The sequence below is a fragment of the Oncorhynchus masou genome, chromosome 23 (assembly GCF_036934945.1).
Source record: "Oncorhynchus masou masou isolate Uvic2021 chromosome 23, UVic_Omas_1.1, whole genome shotgun sequence".
NCBI lineage: Eukaryota > Metazoa > Chordata > Actinopteri > Salmoniformes > Salmonidae > Oncorhynchus > Oncorhynchus masou.
In genome coordinates this window covers 156,317-183,450 of record NC_088234.1, presented here as the reverse complement: position 1 = coordinate 183,450, position 27,134 = coordinate 156,317, and the positions used below count along the sequence as shown (strand labels likewise).

Sequence of the window (27,134 nt, the reverse complement as noted above, 5' to 3'; positions counted from 1 at the left end):
GAATTACATTCAGAACATATAATAGTATCTCCATGGTAACAGTGATAGAATTACAACCCTTCATTAACAAGAACATAAATATTTAAACTGTATCTTATGGTAACAGTGATAGAATTACATTCAGAACATATAATATATCTCCATGGTAACAGAGATAGAGTATTACATTCAGAGAACATATAATAGTATCTCCATGGTAACAGTGATAGAATTACATTCAGAACATATAATAGTATCTCCATGGTAACAGTATAGAAGTCATAGAAAGAGTAGGCCAGTAGTTGAGGGTTAATTCCATTACAATTCCAAATGTTAGACATTGAAAAGATGGCAGAGAAATGGATTTCCAGTGTGCTTCTAGAACATACTGGAATTGAAATGGAATTGACCTCAACAGAGAGTTAACCATTATAACCCATTAACAAGATAATGGCAGCTCATTACCGCTATAACCCTTATTACCAAATAGACCCTTATAACCACTGGATTTTATTACCATATAACCCTTAACCACTATAACCCTTATTATATAACCCTTATTACCACCCCCCCACTATAACCCTTATTACCACTATAACCCTTATTACCACTATAACCCTTATTACCACTATAACCACTATAACCCTTATAACCACTATAACCCTTATAACCACTATAACCCTTATAACCACTATAACCCTTATTACCGCTATAACCCTTATTACCGCTATAACCCTTATTACCACTATAACCCTTATTACCATATAACATTATAAGACTATAACCAGATAACCCTTATAACCACTATAATATATAACACTATAACCCTTATAACCACTATAACCCTTATTACCACTATAACCCTTATTACCACTATAAAGAGATTACCACTATAACCCTTATTACCACTATAACCCTATAACTATAACCCTTATTACCACTATAACCCTTATTACCACTATAACCCTTATTACCACTATAACCCTTATTACCACTATAACCCTTATTACCACTATAACCCTTATAACCACTATAACCCTTATAACCCCTATAACCACTATAACCCCTATAACCCTTATAACCACTATAACCCTTATAACCCCTATAACCACTATAACCACTATAACCCTTATTACCACTATAACCCCTATAACCCTTATTACCACTATAACCACTATAACCCTTATTACCACTATAACCACTATAACCCTTATAACCCTTATTACCACTATAACCCTTATTACCACTATAACCCTTATTACCACTATAACCCTTATAACCACTATAACCCTTATAACCCTTATTACCACTATAACCCTTATAACCCTTATAACCCCTATAACCACTATAACCCTTATTACCACTATAACCCTTATTACCACTATAACCACTATAAACCTTATAACCACTATAACCCTTATTACCACTATAACCCTTATTACCACTATAACCCTTATTACCACTATAACCCTTATTACCACTATAACCCTTATTACCACTATAACCCTTATTACCACTATAACCCTTATTACCACTATAACCCCTATAACCCTTATTACCACTATAACCACTATAACCCTTATAACCACTATAACCCTTATTACCACTATAACCCTTATTACCACCAATAACCCTTATAACCCTTATCACCACTATAACCACTATAACCCTTATTACCACTATAACCCTTATTACCACCAATAACCCTTATAACCACTATAACAATTATTACCACTATAACCCTTATAACCCTTATAACCACCAATATCCCTTATAACCCTTATAACCACTATAACCCTTATTACCACTATAACCCTTATTACCACTATAACCCTTATTACCACTATAACCTTTATTACCACCAATAACCCTTATAATCACTATAACAAGTATTACCACTATAACCCTTATAACCCTTATAACCACCAATAACCCTTATTACCACTATAACCCTTATAACCGCTATAACCCCTATAACCACTATAACCCTTATTACCACTATAACCCTTATTACCACTATAACCACTATAACCCTTATAACCACTATAACCCTTATTACCACTATAACCCTTATTACCACTATAACCCTTATTACCACTATAACCCTTATTACCACTATAACCCTTATTACCACTATAACCCTTATTACCACTATAACCACTATAACCCTTATAACCACTATAACCCTTATAACCACTATAACCCTTATAACCACTATAACCCTTATTACCACTATAACCCCTATTACCACTATAACCCTTATAACCCCTATAACCACTATAACCACTATGACCCCTATAACCACTATAACCCCTATAACCACTATAACCACTATAACCCTTATTACCACTATAACCACTATAACCCCTATAACCACTATAACCCTTATTACCACTATAACCACTATAACCCTTATAACCACTATAACCCTTATAACCACTATAACCCTTATAACCCTTATAACCCTTATTACCACTATAACCCTTATTACCACTATAACCCTTATAACCCCTATAACCACTATAACCACTATGACCCCTATAACCACTATAACCCCTATAACCACTATAACCCCTATAACCACTATAACCCTTATAACCCCTATAACCCCTATAATCCTTATAACCCTTATAACCACTATAATCTTATAACCCCTATAACCCCTATAACCACTATAACCCTTATAACCACTATAATCTTATAACCCCTATAACCCCTATAACCACTATAATCCTTATAACCCTTATAACCACTATAACCCTTATTACCACTATAACCCTTATAACCCCTATAACCCTTATAACCCCTATAATCCTTATAACCCTTATAACCACTATAACCACTATTACCACTATAACCCCTATAACCCTTATAACCCCTATAATCCTTATAACCCTTATAATCCTTATAACCCTTATAACCACTATAACCCTTATTACCACTATAACCCTTATTACCACTATAACCCTTATTACCACTATAACCCTTATAACCCTATAACCCCTATAATCCTTATAACCCTTATAACCACTATAACCCTTATTACCACTATAACCCTGATTACCACTATAACCCTGATTACCACTATAACCCTGATTACCACTATAACCCTTATAATCATTACTCTAACCATAACAAGTGGTTGCATATCAACATCATTTCAACAGAGTTTAGTTGATAATTTGTTGATATAGTCTGAGCATCTGTACCTTGATCATCCAATTCTATTCATCATGGAATTGTAAAGATTCCTGACTTTGGAAGAAATTATTTTAAGAGAATTCTTCCAACTGGGTTGGTTAGAGGGAGTGGTAGGTTTAGGACCTCTTGGACAATCCTTTGGGAACACCTGGACACGATCACCTTGGTGAAATTCGCTCAACTTCTTTTCGAGTGCTCCCAAGGTTTCTGGGTTCAATGTTTTCCTCTTGACCTTCTTGTTCCTCCCCCAGTGTGCTTCCGCCATCCACTTTTTCTTCTTGTCCAAACAGCAGTAGGCTGTCCACATGAGATCTGGGATGTTCACTCTGTCGTTCAGTGCGTTCTTCAGTGTGTTGTTAAGTGCGTTCAGTGTGTTGTTCAGTGTGTTGCTCTTACTGGGCACTGCTCCAGTCACCACATAGGCCTTTATCTTCCTGTTGTTACTAAAACAGTCCGTCATCAGCTTTTCTCTGACATGTTCCTCCATTTCTCTCCAGATGCCATTGTTGAAGGACACCACCTGGGGAACGATGTTGGTCAGGGTAAAGGTGGACCTCTGAGTATCAAGGTCATGAGCATGTGAATTTGGGAAGAGATGACCTCTGTTCACCCCTTTATTTTGTATTGAGTTAATATAGTCGTAGTTCCCAGCCTGGTGTTGAGAGTGTTCTTCCATAATCTCCATTTCATGGCTGTTGTTTACATCGTTGAGCTGCAGGAAACAATCATACATCCATTCACAAACCTTCTGTACAATAAACCCTCTTTTCCGGGGTGGGGGGGGGGGTTCAAAATCAAGACAATCAAGTCTCTACACCCTCCATAGTGGTAGTTTTATATTCTGTAACATAACTGTCTGTGATATACAGTTGAAGTCGGAAGTTTACATACACCTTAGCCAAAAACATTTAAACTCAGTTTTTCCTTGTTGTCCCCTTGTTGTTCCCACAATAAGTTGGGTGCATTTCGGCCCATTCCTCCTGACAGAGCTGGTGTAACTGAACCAGGTTTGTAGGCCTCCTTGCTCGCCCACGCTTTATCAGTTCTGCCCACAAATTGTCTATAGGACTGAGGTCTGGGCTTTGTGATGGTCACTCAAATACCTTGACTTTGTTCTCCCCTTAAGCCATTTTGATCCATTTGCGACCAAGCTCTAACTTCCTGACAGATGTCTTGAGATGTTGCTTCAATATATTCACATAATTTCCCGCCTCATGATGCCATCTATTTTATGAAGTGCACCAGTCCCTCCTGCAGCAAAGCACCCCCATCAGACCAGAGGACATTTCTCCAAAAAGTATGATCTTTGTCCCCATGTAAAGTTGCAAACCGTGGTCTGGCTTTTTTATGGCGGTTTTGGAGCAGTGGCTTCTTCCTTGCTGAGCGGCCTTTCAGGTTATGTCGATATAGGACTCGTTTTACTGTGGATATAGATACTTTTGTACCTGTTTCCTCCAGCATCTTCACAAGGTTCTTTGCTGTTGTTCTGGGATTGTTCAGGCATTTGGAAATTGCTCCCAAGGATGAACCAGACTTGGAGGTCTACAATTTTGTTTCTGAGGTCTTGGCTGATTTCTTTAGATTTTCCCATGATGTCATGTGAAGAGGCTGAAGGTAGGCCTTGAAATACATCCACAGGTCCACCTCCAATTGACTCAAATGATGTCAATTAGCCATTTCAGAAGCTTCTAAAGCCGTGACATCATTTTCTGGAATTTTCCAAGATGTTTAAAAGGCACAGCCAACTTAGTGTATGTAAACTTCTGACCCACTGGGTGATACAATGAATTATAAAAGTGAAATAATCTGTCTGTAAACAATTGTTGGAAAAATACTTGTGTCATACACAAAGTAGATGTCCTAAACAACTTGCCAAAATGACAGTTTGTTAACAAGAAATGTGTGGAGCGGTTGAAAAATGAGTTTTAATGACTCCAACCTAAGTGTATGTAAACGTCTGACTTCAACTGTATAGCAGTAAACAAATCATGTCATGTTATATGAAAAAACATTGGTCCTACCTGGGGCTCGATCATCCAGGGTTGATGTGGTCTGGGGTCTGTAGGAGGACCAGAGAAGGTGTAGGCTGAGAACACAGGGATCCTGTTGGTCGTGTCGTACAGAGTTGCAAACCTGTAGATGTTGTTGTACAACTGGCAAATCGGCTTGTAGCGGCCCTGGTTCTGGACAGTCCCACCAACCAAAATACCTGGGAGATTTGGAGTTGTGTCATTCAGGAAGAACGTCTGGCACTGTGGAACAACACTGAAGTTCTCCACTACATGAGAGAGAGCAGGAGGAAGGAGAGAGAGGAGGAGGAGAGTGGAGAGATGATTCAATACCCCCATCATCACCTGAAGACTGTACACCACAGAGACAAAGATGAAGTTACAGAGACCAGTTGGTAGACTGGAGACTGTTGAGCTGAGTCAGGACAGACTGATTTAAATAGATTTTCAGAGACTCCTCCTTCAGATGTCAAGACAGAAAGGGTTGATTTGCATAAACACCTCTGTTAATTTCAATGGAAACTGCTGTAACAAATAACATGTGACTCACCTACTGTAGTTTCTGACTCGTATGGACCCAGAACTTAATCACACAAGATTATAGTTCTGGGTTAATGAGATTAGACTGCTCTAAATAGTGACTGCATCCACACTTTGGTTCTGGTAGAAAAACGTTTTAGGATAAAAACATGACTTTACTCAGCATAGAGTCTGTCAGAAGATACACATCACACTATTACCACAGTGGGACTGTTCTGGAATTACGGTTGCCGAGTTCACATTCATTAATATCCCACAAGGCTTAGCGCCTCTGACACAACAACTCAAAGAAGTAAACTTGCATTTCCCTTGACCAGCAAGTCAACATATTTAGTATGATGTCTCAAAGGCCTCACATACAGTCGTGGCCAAAAGATTTGAGAATGACACAAATATTAATTTTCACAAAGTCTGCTACCTCAGTTTGTATGATGGCAATTTGCACGCCCAATTTTTCAGTTTTTGATTTGTTAAAAAAGTTTGAAATATCCAATAAATGTCGTTCCACTTCATGATTGTGTCCCACTTGTTGTTGATTCGTCACAAAAAAAATACAGTTTTATATCTTTATGTTTGAAGCCTGAAATGTGGCAAAAGGTCGCAAAGTTCAAGGGGGCCGAATACTTTCGCAAGGCACTGTATGGAGGAGCAGTGTCACAGCAGCTAAGATGCAATATATAGTATAGAATAGATAGTGTAGAATGCAGTGTATATATATATATATATATGGAGGAGCAGTGTCACAGCAGCTAAGATGCAATAGATAGTATAGTATAGTATAGTATAGTATAGTATAGTATAGATAGCATAGTATAGATAGCATAGTATACTATCAGGTATGAAGGCAATAGACAGGACAAGGCAGGCAGGGGTCAGTAAACCAGAGGTGGGGCAACGGTACCTGACGGCAGGCGGGCTCAGGGTCAGGGAAGGCAGAGTGGTCAGGCAGGCGGGCTCAGAGTCAGGACAGGAAAGGGTCAAAACCAGGAGGGCGGGAAAAAGACAGACTGAGAAGTACAACAAAAAATATCTGGTTGACCTGGCAACAGACAAACAGAGAACACAGGTATAAATACACAGGGGATAATGGGAAAGATGGGCGACACCTGGAGGGGGTGGAGACTATCACAAGGACAGGTAAAACAGATCAGGGTGTGACAGAATACAGTATATACATATTAGATGAATAATGCAAGATATGTAAACAGGTGGAACAAACTCCCTCACGGACAGTCAATCACCACCTTCCGGAGACACCTGAAACCCCACCTCTTCAAGGAATACCTAGGATAGGATAAGTAATCCTTCTCACCCCCCTTAATGATTTAGATGCACTATTGTAAAGTGGCTGTTCCACTGGATGTCAGAAGGTGAATTCACCAATTTGTAAGTCGCTCTGGATAAGAGCGTCTGCTAAATGACTTAAATGTAAATGTAAATGTAATGCAAGATATGTAAACATTCTTAAAGTGGCATTATTAAAGTGACTAGTGATCCATTTATTAAAGTGGCCAATGATTTCAAGTCTTTATGTAGGCAGCTGCCTCTCAATGTTAGTGATGGCTGTTTAACAGTCTGATGGCCTTGAAAAACAGAAGCTGTTTTCCCAATCACTCAGTCCCAGCTTTGATGCACATGTACTGACCTCACCTTCTGGGTGGAAGCGGGGTGAACAGGCTGGGGTGGTTGTTGTCCTTGATGATCTTTATGGCCTTCCTGTGATATCGGGTGCTGTAGGTGTCCTGGAGGGCAGGTAGTTTGCCCCCGGTGATGCGTTGTGCAGACCTCACCACCCTCTGGAGAGCCCTGCAGCCCTACTGAATGAAATGGAGGAAGATGTGTCCAACTGAATGAAACGGAGGAAGATGTGTCCAACTGAATGAAACAGAGGAAGATGTGTCCAACTGAATGAAATGGAGGAAGATGTGTCCTACTGAATGAAATGGAGGAAGATGTGTCCAACTGAATGAAATGGAGGAAGATGTGTACAACAAAATGAAATGTTTTTTTGACCTTTATTTAAATAGGCAAGTCAGTTAAGAACAAATTCTTATTTTCAATGACGGCCTAGGAACAGTGGGTTAACTGCCTGTTCAGGTGCAGAACAACAGATTTGTACCTTGTCAGCTCGGGGATTTGAACTTGCAACCTTTCGGTTACTAGTCCAACGCTCTAACCACTAGGCGACCCTGCCGCCCGAGCAGTGTATTTATGTTGGTGTATTCTGTGGTCTGACCACTGCTGAGTTTATTTCCACTAACTGAAGTAGGTCACAGTAACAGCGGACACAAGGCTGTGTATGTAGAGTTAGAAAATGTGTTTCCTAACAACACTGTGGTCAGAGCAGCACAGGACTGGTTAACACCTCAGACTCAGCAGCTGTAGATTCTTCAGTTGAGGCCTTTTCTCAGTGAGAGTAGAGGAGACGGGGGAACAAACTAACACTTTTAGACTTTAGTTTATTATGAAAATATTATTTATCTTCGATTAATCATATTTTTATGTAAATAACATATCTAAGCTACCATTACACAGTAAATATGTTCCTAGGACGTACCAGTCATTTACAATTCAACCAAAAGTGGCGGGATTTATATTTACTTTAGGGCCTCAAAACCTTTTTTACTCTTCAATAAAACTAAAAGTCATCAATGGATGTAAACAAAACCACTTGGTCATGTAGAGAAACGAACCAACCATTATCCCATTGGATAAGAGCTTTCTAATTGGAGTTAGCTGTTAGCTGTTGTTGTTGTTAGCTGTTGTTGTTTCACAATATCATATCATTATATTTTTCACATTTTTGGTTTTTGATTAGTAAAAGTTGCATGAGTAGTGAGTGATCGGTGACAACATAGAGCAATGGGTCTTTCTCCATTCTGATTGTTTATTCTGTTCAATTAAACCTACATTTCCTGCATATCATATCATTATATTTTTTAACAAATTTTTGATTTAAATCAAAACACTTGGGTGAACTTTTGGAATCATGGAAATAGAATGTATATTATAATTCTATATAGTTAGAATATAAATAATATTGGGCACTTTGAATACAGTGGTTGACATGACAACGAATGAAAATGCCCATGGAAGAGTTATTGTGACAGGTTAGGAACCAAAGTGATGTTCAGTGTTTCCTAGGGGACCCTATAATCTTTGGCTACATTTACATCTTTATTCATATTACCAACATATTCATGCTTCGCCTCTTCCTCTTTGATTTAGAAGATACTGTTGAACAAACAACATGCTGATTTCCAAGATGGCGTAGCAGTAAGTCGTCCTGTCGTATCGTCTCTCTGTAAATATCGTCTCTTTTTCGTTTTAGATAGTTTTAGATATTTTTCTTCGCATATCTGTAAAAACATTTTTGCTCGCTTCCAAATACTCTCCTGCAACCCGCCTCACCCAATGTAGCTACTTTTACTTAAGTATTTATATTTACTTCGGAACCGGAACCCCTCAACTGAAGCTAGCCAGCTAACAACCTGCTATGCTAGCGGTCTTCAGCTAACTGGTCATCAGCTAACCCTTAGCTCGGAAAGCTCTCGCCAGTTCGAACAACGCGACGCTAACCAGAGCATAACGGACCTATTATTTTTTTTTTAACCCCGGATTCCCACCGCAAATGGAACATCTCTCAGCTGGATATTCACAACTAGCTATCAAGCTAAACCGCAACCCTGGTTGATTACTCCTGGCCAGCGTTTCCACCCACGTAGCTTGAAGCTAGCCCGGCCAGAGCTCCTGTGCTCATAGCATACTCCTGGGCTACAATACCCGGACCCACGACCGGTCTATCGATGTCACTGCATGAAGAGGAATAAACAGACTCACCCCATCGCGACGCCCTCCAAAGGCTAACTCTCTAGCCCTCGCTATCTCCTTGCTTGCTAATTCGGCATGCTAACTGCTAGCTTGTTTAGCCCAGGTCCGCTAACTACTACCTTGTTTACCCCGGCCTGCTAATCTGCTAGCACAGGCCTGCTAATCTGTTAGCTTGTTAGCACAGGCCTGCTAACCGTCTGCATTTCCGCGTCCCAAACACGCAGTGGCCCATATGTAATTTCTATCTCTTCCTGATTTTTAATTTGTTTTTATACCTTCCGGAAACCTGCCTCAACCAATGTGATACGGAATCGCTATTATTTTTAATTTTTAGAACACACTCAAGAACCTCCAGAAGCTAACCAGCTAACTAGCTACAAGCTATTTAGTCATTGTTAGTTTTTTAACCTGGATAACACTCGCCAGTCCAGCCCCCCTGCCCCATGGACTCTGATCACTTGGCTACATAGCTGATGCACGCTGGACTGTCCATTAATCACGGTACTCCATTCTGCTTGTTTGTTTTATCTGTCGGCCCCGTTGCCTAGTCAATGCCATTTTACCTGCTGTTGTTATGCTAGCTGATTAGCTGTTGTTTCACCCACTGTTTTAGCTAGCTTTCCCAGTTCAACACCTGTGATTACTGTATGCCTCGCTGTATGTCTCTCTCAATTGTCAATATGCCTTGTATACTGTTGTTCAGGTTAGTTATCATTGTTTTAGTTCACAATGGAGCCCCTTGTCCCACTCCTCATACCCCTGATACCTCCTTTGTCCCACCTCCCACATATGCGGTGACCTCACCCATTACAACCAGCATGTCCAGAGATAAAACCTCTCTCATCATCACCCAGTGCCTGGGCTTACCTCCGCCGTACCCGCACCCCACCATACCCCTGTCTGCGCATTATGCCCTGAATATATTCTACCATGCCCAGATACCTGCTCCTCTTATTCTCTGTCCCCAACGCTCTAGGCGACCAGTTTTGATAGCCTTTAGCCGCACCCTCATACTACTCCTTCTCTGTTCCGCGGGTGATGTGGAGGTAAACCCAGGCCCTGCATGTCCCCAGGCACCCTCATTTGTTGACTTCTGTGATCGAAAAAGCCTTGGTTTCATGCATGTCAACATCAGAAGCCTTCTCCCTAAGTTTGTTTTACTCACTGCTTTAGCACACTCTGCTAACCCTGATGTCCTTGCCGTGTCTGAATCCTGGCTCAGGAAGGCCACCAAAAATTCAGAGATTTCCATACCCAACTATAACATCTTCCGTCAAGATAGAACTGCCAAAGGGGGAGGAGTTGCAGTCTACTGCAGAGATAGCCTGCAAAGTAATGTCATACTTTCCAGGTCCATACCCAAACAGTTCGAACTACTAATTCTGAAAATTACTCTCTCCAGAAATAAGTCGCTCACTGTTGCCGCCTGCTACCGACCCCCTCAGCACCCAGCTGTGCCCTGGACACCATTTGTGAATTGATTGCCCCCATCTAGCTTCAGAGTTTGTTCTGTTAGGTGACCTAAACTGGGATATGCTTAACACCCCGGCAGTCCTACAATCTAAGCTAGATGCCCTCAATCTCACACAAATCATCAAGGAACCCACCAGGTACAACCCTAACTCTGTAAGCAAGGGCACCCTCATAGACGTCATCCTGACCAACTGGCCCTCCAAATACACCTCCGCTGTCTTCAACCAGGATCTCAGCGACCACTGCCTCATTGCCTGTATCCGCTACGGTGCCGCAGTCAAACGACCACCCCTCATCACTGTCAAACGCTCCCTAAAACACTTCTGTGAGCAGGCCTTTCTAATCGACCTGGCCCGGGTACCCTGGAAGGACATTGACCTCATCCCGTCAGTTGAGGATGCCTGGTCATTCTTTAAGAGTAACTTCCTCACCATTTTAGATAAGCATGCTCCGTTCAAAAAATGCAGAACTAAGAACAGATACAGCCCTTGGTTCACTCCAGACCTGACTGCCCTCGACCAGCACAAAAACATCCTGTGGCGGACTGCAATAGCATCAAACAGTCCCCGCGATATGCAACTGTTCAGGGAAGTCCGGAACCAATACACGCAGTCAGTCAGGAAAGCTAAGGCCAGCTTCTTCAGGCAGAAGTTTGCATCCTGTAGCTCCAACTCCAAAAAGTTCTGGGACACTGTGAAGTCCATGGAGAACAAGAGCACCTCCTCCCAGCTGCCCACTGCACTGAGGCTAGGGAACACGGTCACCACCGACAAATCCATGATTATTGAAAACTTCAACAAGCATTTCTCAACGGCTGGCCATGCCTTCCGCCTGGCTACTCCAACCTCGACCAACAGCTCCGGCCCCCCAGCTCCTCGCCCAAGCCTCTCCAGGTTCTCCTTTACCCAAATCCAGATAGCAGATGTTCTGAAAGAGCTGCAAAACCTGGACCCGTATAAATCAGCTGGGCTTGACAATCTGGACCCTCTATTTCTGAAACTATCCGCCGCCATTGTCGCAACCCCTATTACCAGCCTGTTCAACCTCTCTTTCATATCGTCTGAGATCCCCAAGGATTGGAAAGCTGCCGCAGTCATCCCCCTGTTCAAAGGGGGAGACACCCTGGACCCAAACTGTTACAGACCTATATCCATTCTGCCTTGCCTATCTAAGGTCTTCGAAAGCCAAGTCAACAAACAGGTCACTGACCATCTCGAATCCCACCGTACCTTCTCCGCTATGCAATCTGGTTTCCGAGCCGGTCACGGGTGCACCTCAGCCACACTCAAGGTACTAAACGACATCATAACCGCCATCGATAAAAGACAGTACTGTGCAGCCGTCTTCATCGATCTTGCCAAGGCTTTCGACTCTGTCAATCACCATATTCTTATCGGCAGACTCAGTAGCCTCGGTTTTTCGGATGACTGCCTTGCCTGGTTCACCAATTACTTTGCAGACAGAGTTCAGTGTGTCAAATCGGAGGGCATGCTGTCCGGTCCTCTGGCAGTCTCTATGGGGGTGCCACAGGGTTCAATTCTCGGGCCGACTCTTTTCTCTGTATATATCAATTATGTTGCTCTTGCTGCGGGCGATTCCCTGATCCACCACTACGCAGACGACACCATTCTATATACTTTCGGCCCGTCATTGGACACTGTGCTATCTAACCTCCAAACGAGCTTCAATGCCATACAACACTCCTTCCGTGGCCTCCAACTGCTCTTTAACGCTAGTAAAACCAAATGCATGCTTTTCAACCGATCGCTGCCTGCACCCACATGCCCGACTAGCATCACCACACTGGATGGTTCCGACCTTGAATATGTGGACACCTATAAGTACCTAGGTGTCTGGCTAGACTGCAAACTCTCCTTCCAGACTCATATCAAACATCTACAATCGAAAATCAAATCAAGAGTCGGCTTTCTATTCCGTAACAAAGCCTCCTTCACTCACGCTGCCAAGCTTACCCTAGTAAAACTGACTATCCTACCGATCCTCGACTTCGGCGATGTCATCTACAAAATTGCTTCCAACACTCTTCTCAGCAAACTGGATGCAGTTTATCACAGTGCCATCCGTTTTGTCACTAAAGCACCTTATACTACCCACCACTGCGACTTGTATGCTCTAGTCGGCTGGCCCTCGCTACATATTCGTCGCAAGACCCACTGGCTCCAGGTCGTCTACAAGGCCATGCTAGGTAAAGCTCCGCCTTATCTCAGTTCACTGGTCACGATGGCAACACCCATCCGTAGCACGCGCTCCAGCAGGTGTATCTCACTGATCATCCCTAAAGCCAACACCTCATTCGGCCGCCTTTCGTTCCAGTACTCTGCTGCCTGCGACTGGAACGAATTGCTGTTCACACTGCTATGCTTTATCTTGGCCAGGTCGCAGTTGTAAATGAGAACTTGTTCTCAACTAGCCTACCTGGTTAAATAAAGGTGAAATAAAATAAAAATAAAAAAATTAGCCAGCTAACTAGCGTGTTAGCCATTAGTGGCAAACACGATTTAGTTTAACTTGCTACGAAAATACAAACGAGCTGCTTGCTGATGTAAGAAACACAAACTAATATTGTAATTATAGAACACGTGGCTTTATATTAAGATCAAAGTGGAAACATCGTTGTCATCAACATTGTTGCATGTGCTGCATTGACCATGCAGACTGAATGAAAGAGGGTCGTGGTCAAGCAACAACAAATGTTCTCCTTGAGTGACAGGGGACGGGACTAGGTCTGTGTGGAAAGCGGCGTAGAGAGAGAGAGAGAGAGAGAGAGAGAGAGAGAGAGAGAGAGAGAGCAGAGAGAGCAGAGAGAGAGAGAGAGCAGAGAGAGAGCAGAGAGAGAGCAGAGAGAGAGAGAGAGCAGAGAGAGAAGAGAGCAGAGAGAGAAGAGAGAGAGAGAGCAGAGAGACAGAGGGAGAGACAGAGAGACAGAGGGAGAGACAGAGAGAGAGACAGAGACACAGAGAGAGACAGAGAGACAGAGAGACAGAGAGAGAGAGAGAGAGAGCAGAGAGAGCAGAGAGAGAGAGAGCAGAGAGCGAGCAGAGAGAGAGCAGAGAGAGAGAGCAGAGAGAGAGCAGAGAGAGAGCAGAGAGCAGAGAGAGAGAGAGAGCAGAGAGAGAAGAGAACAGAGAGAGAGAGAGAGAGAGAGAGAAGAGAGCAGAGAGAGAAGAGAGCAGAGAGAGAGAGAGAGCAGAGAGAGAAGAGAACAGAGAGAGAGAGAGAGAGAGAGAGAGAGAGAGAGAGAGCAGAGAGCAGAGAGAGACAGAGAGAGAGAGAGAGAGCAGAGAGAGAGAGAGAGACAGAGAGAGCAGAGAGAGAGCAGAGCGAGAGAGCAGAGAGAGAGAGCAGAGAGAGAGAGCAGAGAGAGAAGAGAGCAGAGAGAGAGAGAGAGCAGAGAGGGACGACTCAAGTAAACTAGAAAAATGGACGTTACACACAGCGAATCACATTTAACAAACCAAACATTTAAATATCGTTATAGAAGGTAAAGTAAAAACCCAAAGCGGTCCGTTTATCAACACCGGTATATAGTCAAATACAGTATACCGCCCAGCCCTATTAGAGAAACTATCCAACCATTATCACATTGAATAAGAGCTTTCTACCTGGTTTCTAATTGGAGTTATTTATCTGTTACAACTGACCCGGTGTTACTTTGTTCCCCAGTCTACCCTACCTACATGTATAATATTTAAAATGACTGCTTCGCTTAAGTAAAACATTTTTAACTTCTTCACCAACATACAAATGTTAAACAGCTGAAGCAGGTCACACAGTTCTGTGGAAGTTTATTTGCTAATTGATCACATCAAATGTTGCCTTAAATGTTGGGCTTGTATGAAATACTATTGTTGGGTGTTACCCTGGGGGTCGGGGGAGGGGCTACACCAATGCCATGATTACTGTATATATATATATTCATTCTTTCCTTTACACGGATCAGTCGTCCTGGTCCCTTTGCAGAAAAACAGCCCCAAAGCATGTTGTTTCCACCTCCATGATTCACAGTACGTCTGGCACTGCAGGATTTTAGTCCCTGGCGGCGTAGTGTGTTACTGATGGTAGGCTTTGTTACTTTGGTCCCAGCTCTCTGCAGGTCATTCACTAGGTCCCCCCGTGTGGTTCTGAGATTTTTGTGATCATTGTGATCATTTTGACCCCACGGGGTGAGATCTTGCGTGGAGCCCCAGATTGAGGGAGATTATCAGTGGTCTTGTATGTCTTCCATTTCCTAATAATTGCTCCCACAGTTGATTTCCTCAAACCAAGCTCCTTACCTATTGCAGATTCAGTCTTCCCAGCCTGGTGCAGGTCTACAATTTTTGTTTCTGGTGTCCATTGACAGCTCTTTGGTCTTTGGCCATCGTGGAGTTTGGAGTGTGCCTGTTTGAGGTTGTGGACAGGTGTCTTTTATACTGATAACAAGTTCAAACAGGTGCCATTAATACAGGTAACGAGTGGAGGACAGAGGAGCCTCTTAAAGAAGAAGTTACAGGTCTGTGAGAGCCAGAAGAGCCCTACTGTATATGTGATAACCTTTGTATGCTTGCAATGAGCAACGATGTAAAAGTAATGGAGATGTACTGCTTTAGTTCTCAGGCTGAGAACTGCTTGCACCTGCTGATAGTCACGCAGCCTCAAGGCCAAAATGTTCCGAAAGCACCAAAGCGCCTGAGACCACACAGGTGTGGTTGATGGCTTAGAGCAGAGTGAGAAACCACAGTCTAGACATGCTTTTCTTATCTTAGACACCTTGTATCTAATCCAATGCAACAATGTTAAGGTATGATTGACGTATGCATTTGACATCGGTTGTCCACACCACAGAGTGTTGTCTCCTGTTTCACCACACAGATCTTTACTGCAGACTACTGAGGTATTCTGTCTGCAATGACATTTTATTACTAAGGAGTTTTACACCAAGGTTCCCGTGTCATCTCTCTGGAAGACTGATTGTTGAAGGAAACTCACATCACCCCAGACAAAGGACACTATGAATTACTTTCTTATTTTATGAAACTACAGTAATACTTTTTGTTTCAGGGAAACATTATATTTGTTCAACATGCGTGTGGGAGGAGTTCCACTTTCTGTCCAATGAGGTCATTTCTGGACAATATGTCAGCAAGTAAAATGATGGTTCTACTTTAGAATGTGGAACACACAGCCAATAGGGAGGTTTGATTGTTACACATGATAAATAGTTACACCTGTTCCACATAGAGGAGTTTATCCAACCCTCCTTGTCCAGTCTGGACCTCTAATTATACCAGACAGGACTAACTCTAGGCCAAGTCCTCTGTTGACCTCAGACACACCTTGTTCCACATATCATCACAGAGAAGTTAATCAGTTAGATAGTGTTTACCCAGTGGCATCCTGAGACATTGATACATCATGAGAGAAGAAAATATTAAATGACCATTTCTAAGCTGCTCATTTATTATGTAAAAACTCACCCCAGCACATTCTGAGGCAGGCCTTGGAGACAGGAAGGACATCACCCTCTTCTGATCTTCTCCCCACCAGGGAAAGGACAGTGATGAACTGTGAGCTCTGTAGGAGGCTCCTGGTAAACAGTGTCTGGTCAATCCACTGCTGCTGCTTCTTGTTGAGAGATGACCTCCACATCTCTGGAATCACCAGCTGTGTTTAAGGGAGAGCGAGAGAGAGGCAGGAAGGACATCACCCTCTTCTGGTCTTCACCACACTGGGGCAAGTTCAGAAGCCTGGGGTGAATACAAGAGGGCCTGGGGTAGATCATCAGGGACAGGGGCCAGACGTGAGGCAGGAGGGAGTGCAGGAGGTACCAGTATGTCCAAGGGTTCATACCTAATACATACAGAGAATACATACATGACAGATACAGTACTAAGCATTCTCAGCACCATGAGAGCAGACCTACAGCATGAAAGGTAAGTGACAGATACAGTACTAAGCATTCTCAGCACCATGAGAGCAGACCTACAGCATGAAAGGTAAGTGACAGCTACTAGATTTAGTTGTGTAACTAAAGGACAAAGAATGCATTGGCCTTTATGACAGACACAGGAAGGGAGTGTCATAATGGAAGGGGTTTCATCTGTAAAAAGTCCACACTGCATCTATTGAAAGTTGTGTATCCTTCAATACATTGCCAACTAGTATGATGAACACATATCTTCCATTAGTGTAAAGTATTCATGCTTGCAGAATGTCAAGGGAACAGAATAGCCAACCTGACATTGCAGAACCATATTCATGTGTAGATTGAAATGCAAGGCAAATATCGCGATTATCACACCATTAAACTAGAAAACATAATGCATGTATTAGCTAATCCATGACTGATACATGTTGAATCAAACTGTGTTAAACACTGGAACCGAAAATAAACTACTGTCCAGTAGCATGTTAAAGTTACTGAACTGTAGCCTGCATCACCTTCACACGATTTCACAACTTCACAGACGTCTTACAACATACAACAAAGCACGAATATAAGAGATAGTTACATTAAAATAGACACGATTGTAAAAACAGTATTGAAAATGCAGACAAGTGGCCGCTGATTGTACCGGTAGTTACCGATACCGAACCAATACAACGGGCATCATGGGTAGATGACTGCAGAGATAGAACTGTATAATGTTTTCAATTCGCTTTTCCATTCTTCTTACAACTTCACAGATGTAGCAATAAGATTACAATCCATTTCATTCAACCTTATAAAAGATACTTCCTCTGTAACACTCCGTTTGATGTAAACAATGATCCGACGAGGGGAAAGTGTCTTCTTCTTCGTTGGAGTTTAAATGCGGTTGACATCCAATGTTAAGGTGCGTTACCGCCACCAGCTGGACGAGGTATTAAATAAGACACGTCAAAACAATTATCCGAATAAGAGATAAAACGACATCAAATAAAATAAAACACGTCAACAAAAAAAAACATCAGAGTTTTACAGAGTTGTTGTAATTCTGATTGACAGGTTGGTGAGTTAGTTAGTTTCACAGAGTTGTTGTAATCCTGATTGACAGGTTGGTGAGTTAGTTAGTTTCACAGAGTTGTTGTAGTCCTGATTGACAGGTTGGTGAGTTAGTTAGTTTCACAGAGTTGTTGTAATCCTGATTGACAGGTTGGTGAGTTAGTTAGTTTCACAGAGTTGTTGTAGTCCTGATTGACAGGTTGGTGAGTTAGTTAGTTTCACAGAGTTGTTGTAGTCCTGATTGACAGGTTGGTGAGTTAGTTAGTTTCACAGAGTTGTTGTAATCCTGATTGACAGGTTGGTGAGTTAGTTAGTTTCACAGAGTTGTTGTAATCCTGATTGACAGGTTGGTGAGTTAGTTAGTTTCACAGAGTTGTTGTAGTCCTGATTGACAGGTTGGTGAGTTAGTTAGTTTCACAGAGTTGTTGTAGTCCTGATTGACAGGTTGGTGAGTTAGTTAGTTTCACAGAGTTGTTGTAGTCATTGACAGGTTGGTGAGTTAGTTAGTTTCACAGAGTTGTTGTAGTCCTGATTGACAGGTTGGTGAGTTAGTTCGTTTCACAGAGTTGTTGTAGTCCTGATTGACAGGTTGGTGAGTTAGTTAGTTTTACAGAGTTGTTGTAATCCTGATTGACAGGTTGGTGAGTATAAATGACTCCTTGTTTCTCCAGACTCATAACTGGTTCTACTCCTCCGTCCAGCTGTAGGAACAATATTCATCATTCAGTCAATGCAGTTATACTGTATACAAGTCTAATATAACTCTACTGACCTGACCTGTATATTAGACCTTATATATACAGTACCAGTCAGTTATACAGTATACAAGTCTAATATAACTCTACAGACCTGACCTGTATATTAGACCTTATATATAGAATTCCAGTCAAAAGTTTGGACACACCTACTCCTTGGAGGGTTTTTCTTTATTTTTACTATTTTCTACATCGTAGAATAATAGTGAAGACATCAAAACTATGAAATAACACATATGGAATCATGTAATAACCCAAAAAGTGTTAAACAAATCAAAACATATTTTATATTTGAGATTCTTCAAAAGTAGCCAACCTTTGTCTTGATGACAGCTTTGCACACTTGGCATTCTCTCAACCAGCTTCATGAGGTAGCCACCTGGAATGCATTTCAATTAACTGGTGTGCCTTGTTAAATTCATTTGTGGAATTTCTTTCCTTAATGGGTTTGAGCCAATCAGTTGTGATGTAACAAGGTAGTGGTGGTATACAGAAGATAGCCCAGTCCATCACTACTTTAAGACATGAAGGTCAGTCAATGCGGAACATTTCGAGAACTTTGAAAGTTTCTTCTATGATGAAACTGTCTCTCATGAGGACCGCCACAGGAAAGGAAGACCCAGAGTTACCTCTGCTGCAGAGGATAAGTTCATTAGAGTTACCAGCCTCAGAAATTGCAGCCCAAATAAATTCTTCACGGAGTTCAAGTAACAGACACATCTCATCATCAACTGTTCAGAGGAGACTGCATGAATCAGGCCTTCATGGTTGAATTGCTGCAAAGAAACAACATTCTAACGGACACCAATAAGAAGAGACTAACTTGGGCCAAGAAACACGAGCAATGGACATTAGACTGGTGGAAATCTGTCCTTTGGTCTGGTGAGTCCAAATTTGAGATTTTTGGTTCCAACCGCCGTGTCTTTGTGAGACGCAGAGAAGGTGAACGGATGATCTCCGCATGTGTGGTTCCCACCGTGATGGTCAAACAACAAGTCATAATGTGCTCTTCACCAAATGTAAAACCATTTCATTTATTTAACAAGAGTAATATTTAGTATATTACATTTATGCAAATCATTAAAATAAATATATTGTAGCTCAATCTCGGGTGCAATGATCACGTTCCCACACTGACTGACTGTGTGGAGGCTCATTGATTTAACGTTACGTTAGCCTACATGATACACCAGTAAAGTAATAAAATATATAGCTGTCGGCTATATTAACCACAACTCACCGTTCTTTGTGCAGCTTCAAATGTCGAACAAAGTTGTAAACTGTTGCTCCTCTGTCTGTCATTCTCTTCCTGCATGTTTTGCAAGTTGCAATACGTTATTTGTTGATACAGTTTAGTCTTTATATCAGAAAATTATAATGTTGGGTATCATCTTTCCAAGGGCTCCATCTGAACCCGCCGACGTTCCTCTGCACTGCCACGCACAACTTTTTCTCCGCTGGCACAATTTGATTGGCTGCTGTCCGATCCAAACTGTAATCAGCTAAATGTAGAGTTGATGTGCTGCACACCTTTTTAAATAGCATCATTTTTTTATATTTGGTCTTGGGGAGGGTTGGAGAGGCTTGGGGAGGGTTGGAGAGGCTTGTGGAGGGTTGGAGAGGCTTGTGGAGGGTTGGAGAGGCTTGGGGAGGGTTGGAGAGGCTTGTGGAGGGTGGGAGAGGCTTGGGGAGGGTTGGAGAGGCTTGGGGAGGGTTGGAGAGGCTTGGGGAGGGTTGGGGAGGGTTGGAGAGGCTTGGGGAGGGTTGGAGAGGCTTGGGGAGGGTTGGAGAGGCTTGGGGAGGGTTGGGGAGGGTTGGAGAGGGTCGGGGAGGGTTGGAGAGGCTTGGGGAGGGTTGGAGAGGCTTGGGGAGGGTTGGGGAGGGTTGGAGAGGGTTGGGGAGGGTTGGAGAGGCTTGGGGAGGGTTTTGGAGGGTTGGAGAGGCTCACCTCCTCCCTGTAGGCCGTCTCGTCGTTGTTGGTAATCAAGCCTACCACTGTTGTGTCAGCATTTCACTGTAAGGTCTACACATGTAGCATTCGGCGCATGTGACAAATACAATTTTATTTGTTACACATGAAAACATGTTATGAACCTGGTGTGACATTATTGAAACTATGCTGACGCCTAGTGGACATCAAGAGGAACAACACCACGCTATTCAAAATCAGCTGTTGTGAGTCGAGCATCTTGATGTTACCTGAAATAGGCAAAGTATTTTAACATTTCTAATTTATTTAATATTTATTTAACTAGGCAAGATGAACTCAACAACATCCACACAAGTTACCTGCTATATTTGGGCAACAGGATTAAGACTAAATACAATGTATGCTTCTGGATTACGAGGAGGCTGGTATATACCGTGTCATCGGTAACAGTTGTGTACATGCCACCTAGCAAATAAAATATTGGAGCTAGTAGTCATTAGTTTAGTTACATGTTAACCATAGAGAGAGCCAAATAGACCGCGCAGTAGAGTTCACCTGCCGAATGCCGACACACCGGAAGATGAACTAAAACAACGAACGAGAGACGGTGGAGGCTACCAGAATGAAGACAGACATGTTCCGGAATAAACCTGCCCGGTATTTTATTGCGCCGCATTACAACCTTGTTATTTACAACGTTTTTGGAACAGATTCCTATAGGAACATTCCACAAATTAAACCCACCCTGACAGGCTAACCATGTGTATATGACCAATACAATTTGATTGGATTTGATTTGACAGGTTGGTGATGAGTGTGTGTGTGTGTGTGTGTGTGTGTGTGTGTGTTGAGACAGCAGTACAACTATTGGCTCCCTTCTATAAGCACGCTGCGGAACACCGCTTCCCAGTCAGTACCACTGGGCGGTGACCAGATATATTGAGCGGTCCCTGTGATGAGTTTGACGCAATGCGACTTTATTCAGCAAAGAGGGGGATACTTGGGAGAGTATTTTTGCAGCTGCTTAGTCATGCAAGTCATTATTTTACCATCCGCCTCCCGCTTGGCCTGCTGGGTTATGTAGTTTAAATGTTAATTTAAAAAACACACTCATTACAATGCAATGTTCTGGTGCTGCTCAGGCTTTTTTTGTTGTGATATCTAGCAAACGTACTTACCACCTGTGTCACTTGAGTTATCATCGGTAACGTCAATGTATCCTGTCGCGCATATTGACATATTCCTATAGTTCTACACAACTTCTGTCTTGAACGGGACAATATGAAGACTTATGCGGTCTGCGTGTTGTGTTCACTTTTAATGTACATCATTAGTATATCATCAACATCAAGTGACACAGGCGGTAAGTACGTTTGCTAGATATCACAACAATACAACACCAATTACAATGTAAGATAAAACATGAATCAATCTAAAACACAACAGAAAAACTGTTACATTCCTCAATTACTAGGTCCTTAATCAATACGCTAAACTGCCTGAGCAGCACCAGAACATTGCATTGTAATGAGTGTGTTTTTTAAATTAACATTTAGACTACATAACCCAGCAGGCCAAGCGGGAGGCGGATGGTAAAATAATGACTTGCATGACTAAGCATGGAGTGTTCGAGCTGAAGTATATGTTCATTAAAAGTAGTAAGGGAATACCCCCCTGTATTGGACAAAAATGAATGGGAAACCATTGGCATAGTACAAACCATGTACACAATGGCCAATACCACCCAAATCGAAGTTGATTCATGCAAAATGTATTTCAAATGCCATATGGCAATTGCCAGTTGTAACACTTCAAAAATCCAACAGGTGGCGTGTGCGCTCCACCGTGTTTTTTCATATTGAAAATGGACTCCAAGTCAACATCCAAAAGCCACATTTTGAAAAAATTGATTTTTTGTCAAAAACTTATCACCCCTTAAAAAAGTGCTTTCTGGACCGTTTTTCGAAATTCTTTCGCTTTTTTTGTCAATTACACCTGTGTAAGAACTGTATGAATATACTTTAGTCATATTTTATTATCATAATTTTTATTTTTATTTTTTACTTGTGCATAAGGCATATGTTTTGTGGGGGCCAAATGTCATAAGAAATTTGACATGCTCAAAAATCCTGCAGAAATGCCAAATTGACTGGCCCGATGAACTCGGGATGGCTGGGCAGTGATTCTGGTACCTCTCCATCGCTCGTTAGGGTTGATTCCAGAATGTCCATTTTGTGATGTTTCTCACTCTTGCAAAGTCACTGTGCATTTGCAATATGGTTAACTGGGCATTCACCATCACCAATTTGTCATGCTATAAAAATCGTTGGGTTCTGTCTCTATGGTCCGAGACGGTCACAATGCACCTAGTCTTGTGACTCTGGGACATTTCTAAATGTCGCCATTTTCGTAATGGTCAAAATGAATTGAAGTCATTGCAAATGTTCGAGGCTGTTTCTCGGTTCGAGAACCTTCTAGAGCGCCGTAACTCACCACGCACTATCGACCTGAGGTCTAGAACAGGATTCTAAAGTTTCGGAACTCTAGGTCTGACGGTTCTTCAAAAGTTCCAACAAGGTTAACTAATGCAGGGAGTGTTTGTCTCTACGCACCCCAATGGGTCCCTACTTCCAAGCTGTGTGTGTGTGTGATTTAGTTTTCCTTTGAAATTTTATGGGAAAAATTACTGATTTACAGTTAATGGGGGTTGCCTAATCACATATATGAAGTTTTGGAAAGATCTGTTTTTTTTAACCCCTCGAAACAGCCCATGAGACACCAATTATGTCACTTCCGGTTGGCACAGGAAGCTGTAACTCAACACACATCCTCATTGGGGTATTCTATTACAGAATCCTCAGTTTTAAGTCTTTACCATTAAAACTGACTGATTTACACAGGGTTGAATGCACTATGTCTATCAAACTGCAGGCAGGTTATGGGTATACACTTTTAGGGCGATTTGAACCACTTCCGGTTGGTCCAGGAAGCTTAGAATCGACACACGTAGACCTTATGGTGGCCTGATGGACTGGTACCAAAGACAGGTTCATACAGCATTCATAACCCATATAGACTCCAGGTTGTATTTAGGGGAGCAGGCAATGTATTCCTATGGGGAGAGAAGTCAATGCAAACTGTTTATGTAAACACCTTTTACCTGTGAAGGGTTAATGTCACACGGTCAAGGTTAGGCTTGCACAGATCGGGAGGACCTTAGGAACAGTCCTGTGTTTGAATTGTCCTTCTAAACCTAACGGTTCCGCCGCTGTCACCCAAAATCAAATGACATTCTGGTGCAGGCTTCATATTGGGCCTACTTTTCTCATGGTCGCTGCGCTTAGACCGAGCGAGCTACGGTCAAGCGGGATATCTCGTTGAACTCGGCACGGCCTTGGGATTATGTTTATGCCATTGCCTGCTCTCTGTGTCTTTAAACACCGCGCTTTGTCACTCCATCCTTGCTGTGTGTGTGTGTGAGAGCTTTTCTTTGACATCTGTTGGGAGAAATGACTGATTTTACAGTTCAGGAGGGTTGCCTAATCACATATGAAGTTTTGAAAAGATCTGACCTTTTTAACCCTTGGATACAGCCACTATGACACCATTTAAGGCACTTCCTGTTGGCACAGGAAGCTATAAATAAACTCATATCCTCATTGGGGTATGCCTTTACAGAATCCTGAGTTTTAAGTCTTTACGTTAAGAACTGAGTTATTTACGGAGGGTTTAGTGAGTGTGTGTTATTTCAGAAAATTGGTAGGTAAATTGGGTGGGCTATATACTGATGGACTATGTACAGCTGCAGCGATCGGTTAGTTGCTCAGATAGCAGATGTTTGAAGTTGGTAAGGGAGATAAGTCTCCAACTTCAGGGATTTTTGCAATTCGTTCCAGTCACAGGCAGCAGAGAACTGGAAGGAAAGGTGGCCAAATGAGGTGTTGGCTTTAGGGATGATCAGTGAGATACACCTGCTGGAGCGCGTGCTACGGATGGGTGTTGCCATCGTGACCAGTGAACTGAGATAAGGCAGAGCTTTACCTAGCATGGACTTGTAGATGACCTGGAGCCAGTGGGTCTGGCGACGAATATGTAGCGAGGGCCAGCCGACTAGAGCATACAGGTCGCAGTGGTGGGTGGTATAAGGTGCTTTAGTGGCAAAACGGATGGCACTGTGATAAACTGCATCCAGTTTGCTGAGTAGAGTGTTGGAAGCTATTTTGTAGATGACATCGCCGAAGTCGAGGATCGGTAGGATAGTCAGTTTTACTAGGGTAAGTTTGGCGGCGTGAGTGAAGGAGGCTTTGTTGCGGAATAGAAAGCCGACTCTAGATTTGATTTTAGATTGGAGATGTTTGATATGAGTCTGGAAGGAGAGTTTACAGTCTAGCCAGACACCTAGGTACATATAGATGTCCACATATTCAAGGTCGGAACCATCCAGGGTGGTGATGCTAGTCGGGCGTGAATGTTACTGGTTATACTGGGGAGAACGTACCAGTCAGAGGTAGCTGCATAGTAACTTTACAACATAAAGAAAAACAGTTCAGAGCACAGCTGCTGATTGTGGAAAATGGTGTACAGACTATTCTAGGAATCATTGCATGTGAAAAGCTCCATTTGTTGAAAAGAGTGTGACATCACAGACTGAAAATGACCAAGAATTGCTACTGGCTGAGTATGAGGATGTGTTTGAGGGTCTTGGATGTTTACCAGGAGAACACAACATATGTACTGATGACAAAATGACTCCAGTTTTGCATGCATGCAGAGAAGTTCCATTTGCACTGAGGAAAAAGCTCAAAGAGGAACTCGTACGCATGGAAAGATGGATTTCATCACAAAAATGGATGAACCTACAGACTGAAGAGCCAGTTCTCAGGTTCTATGATCCAGAGAAAAGCACAAAGATTTCTGCAGACGCGTCACATCAGTATGATGTGGTAGTTGGTATGGTAACTGTTATGATGGACAGTATGATGTGGTAGTTGGTACCTCAGCGTCAGGTCAGTCTGTCTCTCTAACCTCAGTGTCAGGTCAGTCTGTCTCTAACCTCAGCGTCAGGTCAGTCTGTCTCTCTTGCCTCAGGTCAGTCTGTCTCTCTTGCCTCAGCGTCAGGTCAGTCTGTCTCTCTTGCCTCAGTGTCAGGTCAGTCTGTCTCTCTTACCTCAGGGCAGTCTGTCTCTCTTACCTCAGGTCAGTGTGTCTCTCTAACCTCAGCATCAGGTCAGTCTGTCTCTCTAACCTCAGCGTCAGGTCAGTCTGTCTCTCTTACCTCAGGTCAGTCTGTCTCTCTTGCCTCAGCGGCAGGTCAGTCTGTCTCTCTAACCTCAGCGTCAGGTCAGTCTGTCTCTATTACCTCAGCGTCAGGTCAGTCTGTCTTTCTTGCCTCAGCGTCAGGTCAGTCTGTCTCTCTTGCCTCAGCGTCAGGTCAGTCTGTCTCTCTTGCCTCAGCGTCAGGTCAGTCTGTCTCTCTTGCCTCAGCGTCAGGTCAGTCTGTCTCTATTACCTCAGCGTCAGGTCAGTCTGTCTCTCTTGCCTCAGGTCAGTCTGTCTCTCTACCTCAGCGTCAGGTCAGTCTGTCTCTCTTACCTCAGCGTCAGGTCAGTCTGTCTCTCTAACCTCAGCGTCAGGTCAGTCTGTCTCTATTACCTCAGCGTCAGGTCAGTCTGTCTTTCTTGCCTCAGCGTCAGGTCAGTCTGTCTCTCTTGCCTCAGCGTCAGGTCAGTCTGTCTCTATTACCTCAGCGTCAGGTCAGTCTGTCTCTCTTGCCTCAGGTCAGTCTGTCTCTCTACCTCAGCGTCAGGTCAGTCTGTCTCTCTTACCTCAGCGTCAGGTCAGTCTGTCTCTCTAACCTCAGCGTCAGGTCAGTCTGTCTCTCTAACCTCAGCGTCAGGTCAGTCTGTCTCTCTAACCTCAGCGTCAGGTCAGTCTGTCTCTATTACCTCAGCGTCAGGTCAGTCTGTCTCTCTAACCTCAGCGTCAGGTCAGTCTGTCTCTCTTACCTCAGCATCAGGTCAGTCTGTCTCTATTACCTCAGCGTCAGGTCAGTCTGTCTCTCTAACCTCAGCGTCAGGTCAGTCTGTCTCTCTCACCTCAGCGTCAGGTCAGTCTGTCTCTCTCACCTCAGCGTCAGGTCAGTCTGTCTCTCTAACCTCAGCGTCAGGTCAGTCTGTCTCTCTTACCTCAGCATCAAGTCAGTGTGTCTCTCTTGCCTCAGCGTCAGGTCAGTCTGTCTCTCTTACCTCAGCGTCAAGTCAGTGTGTCTCTCTTGCCTCAGCGTCAGGTCAGTCTGTCTCTCTTGCCTCAGCGTCAGGTCAGTGTGTCTCTCTTACCTCAGCGTCAGGTCAGTCTGTCTCTCTTACCTCAGCGTCAGGTCAGTCTGTCTCTCTTGCCTTAGCGTCAGGTCAGTCTGTCTCTCTAGCCTCAGC

General features: G+C 43.0%; 1 protein-coding gene across 1 annotated transcript; it reads right to left on the bottom strand.

Moving 5' to 3' along the window:
* Positions 1-906: 906 nt before the first annotated feature.
* On the bottom strand, positions 907-6,606 carry LOC135510150 (endonuclease domain-containing 1 protein-like). Its single transcript, XM_064930933.1, has 2 exons — positions 5,202-6,606; positions 907-3,892 (listed from the first exon to the last, which is right to left on the bottom strand). Exons 1-2 carry the CDS (start codon positions 5,529-5,531, stop codon positions 3,194-3,196), a joined length of 1,029 nt encoding a protein of 342 aa, XP_064787005.1. The 5' UTR covers positions 5,532-6,606; the 3' UTR covers positions 907-3,193.
* Between the last annotated feature and the right edge of the window lie 20,528 nt (positions 6,607-27,134).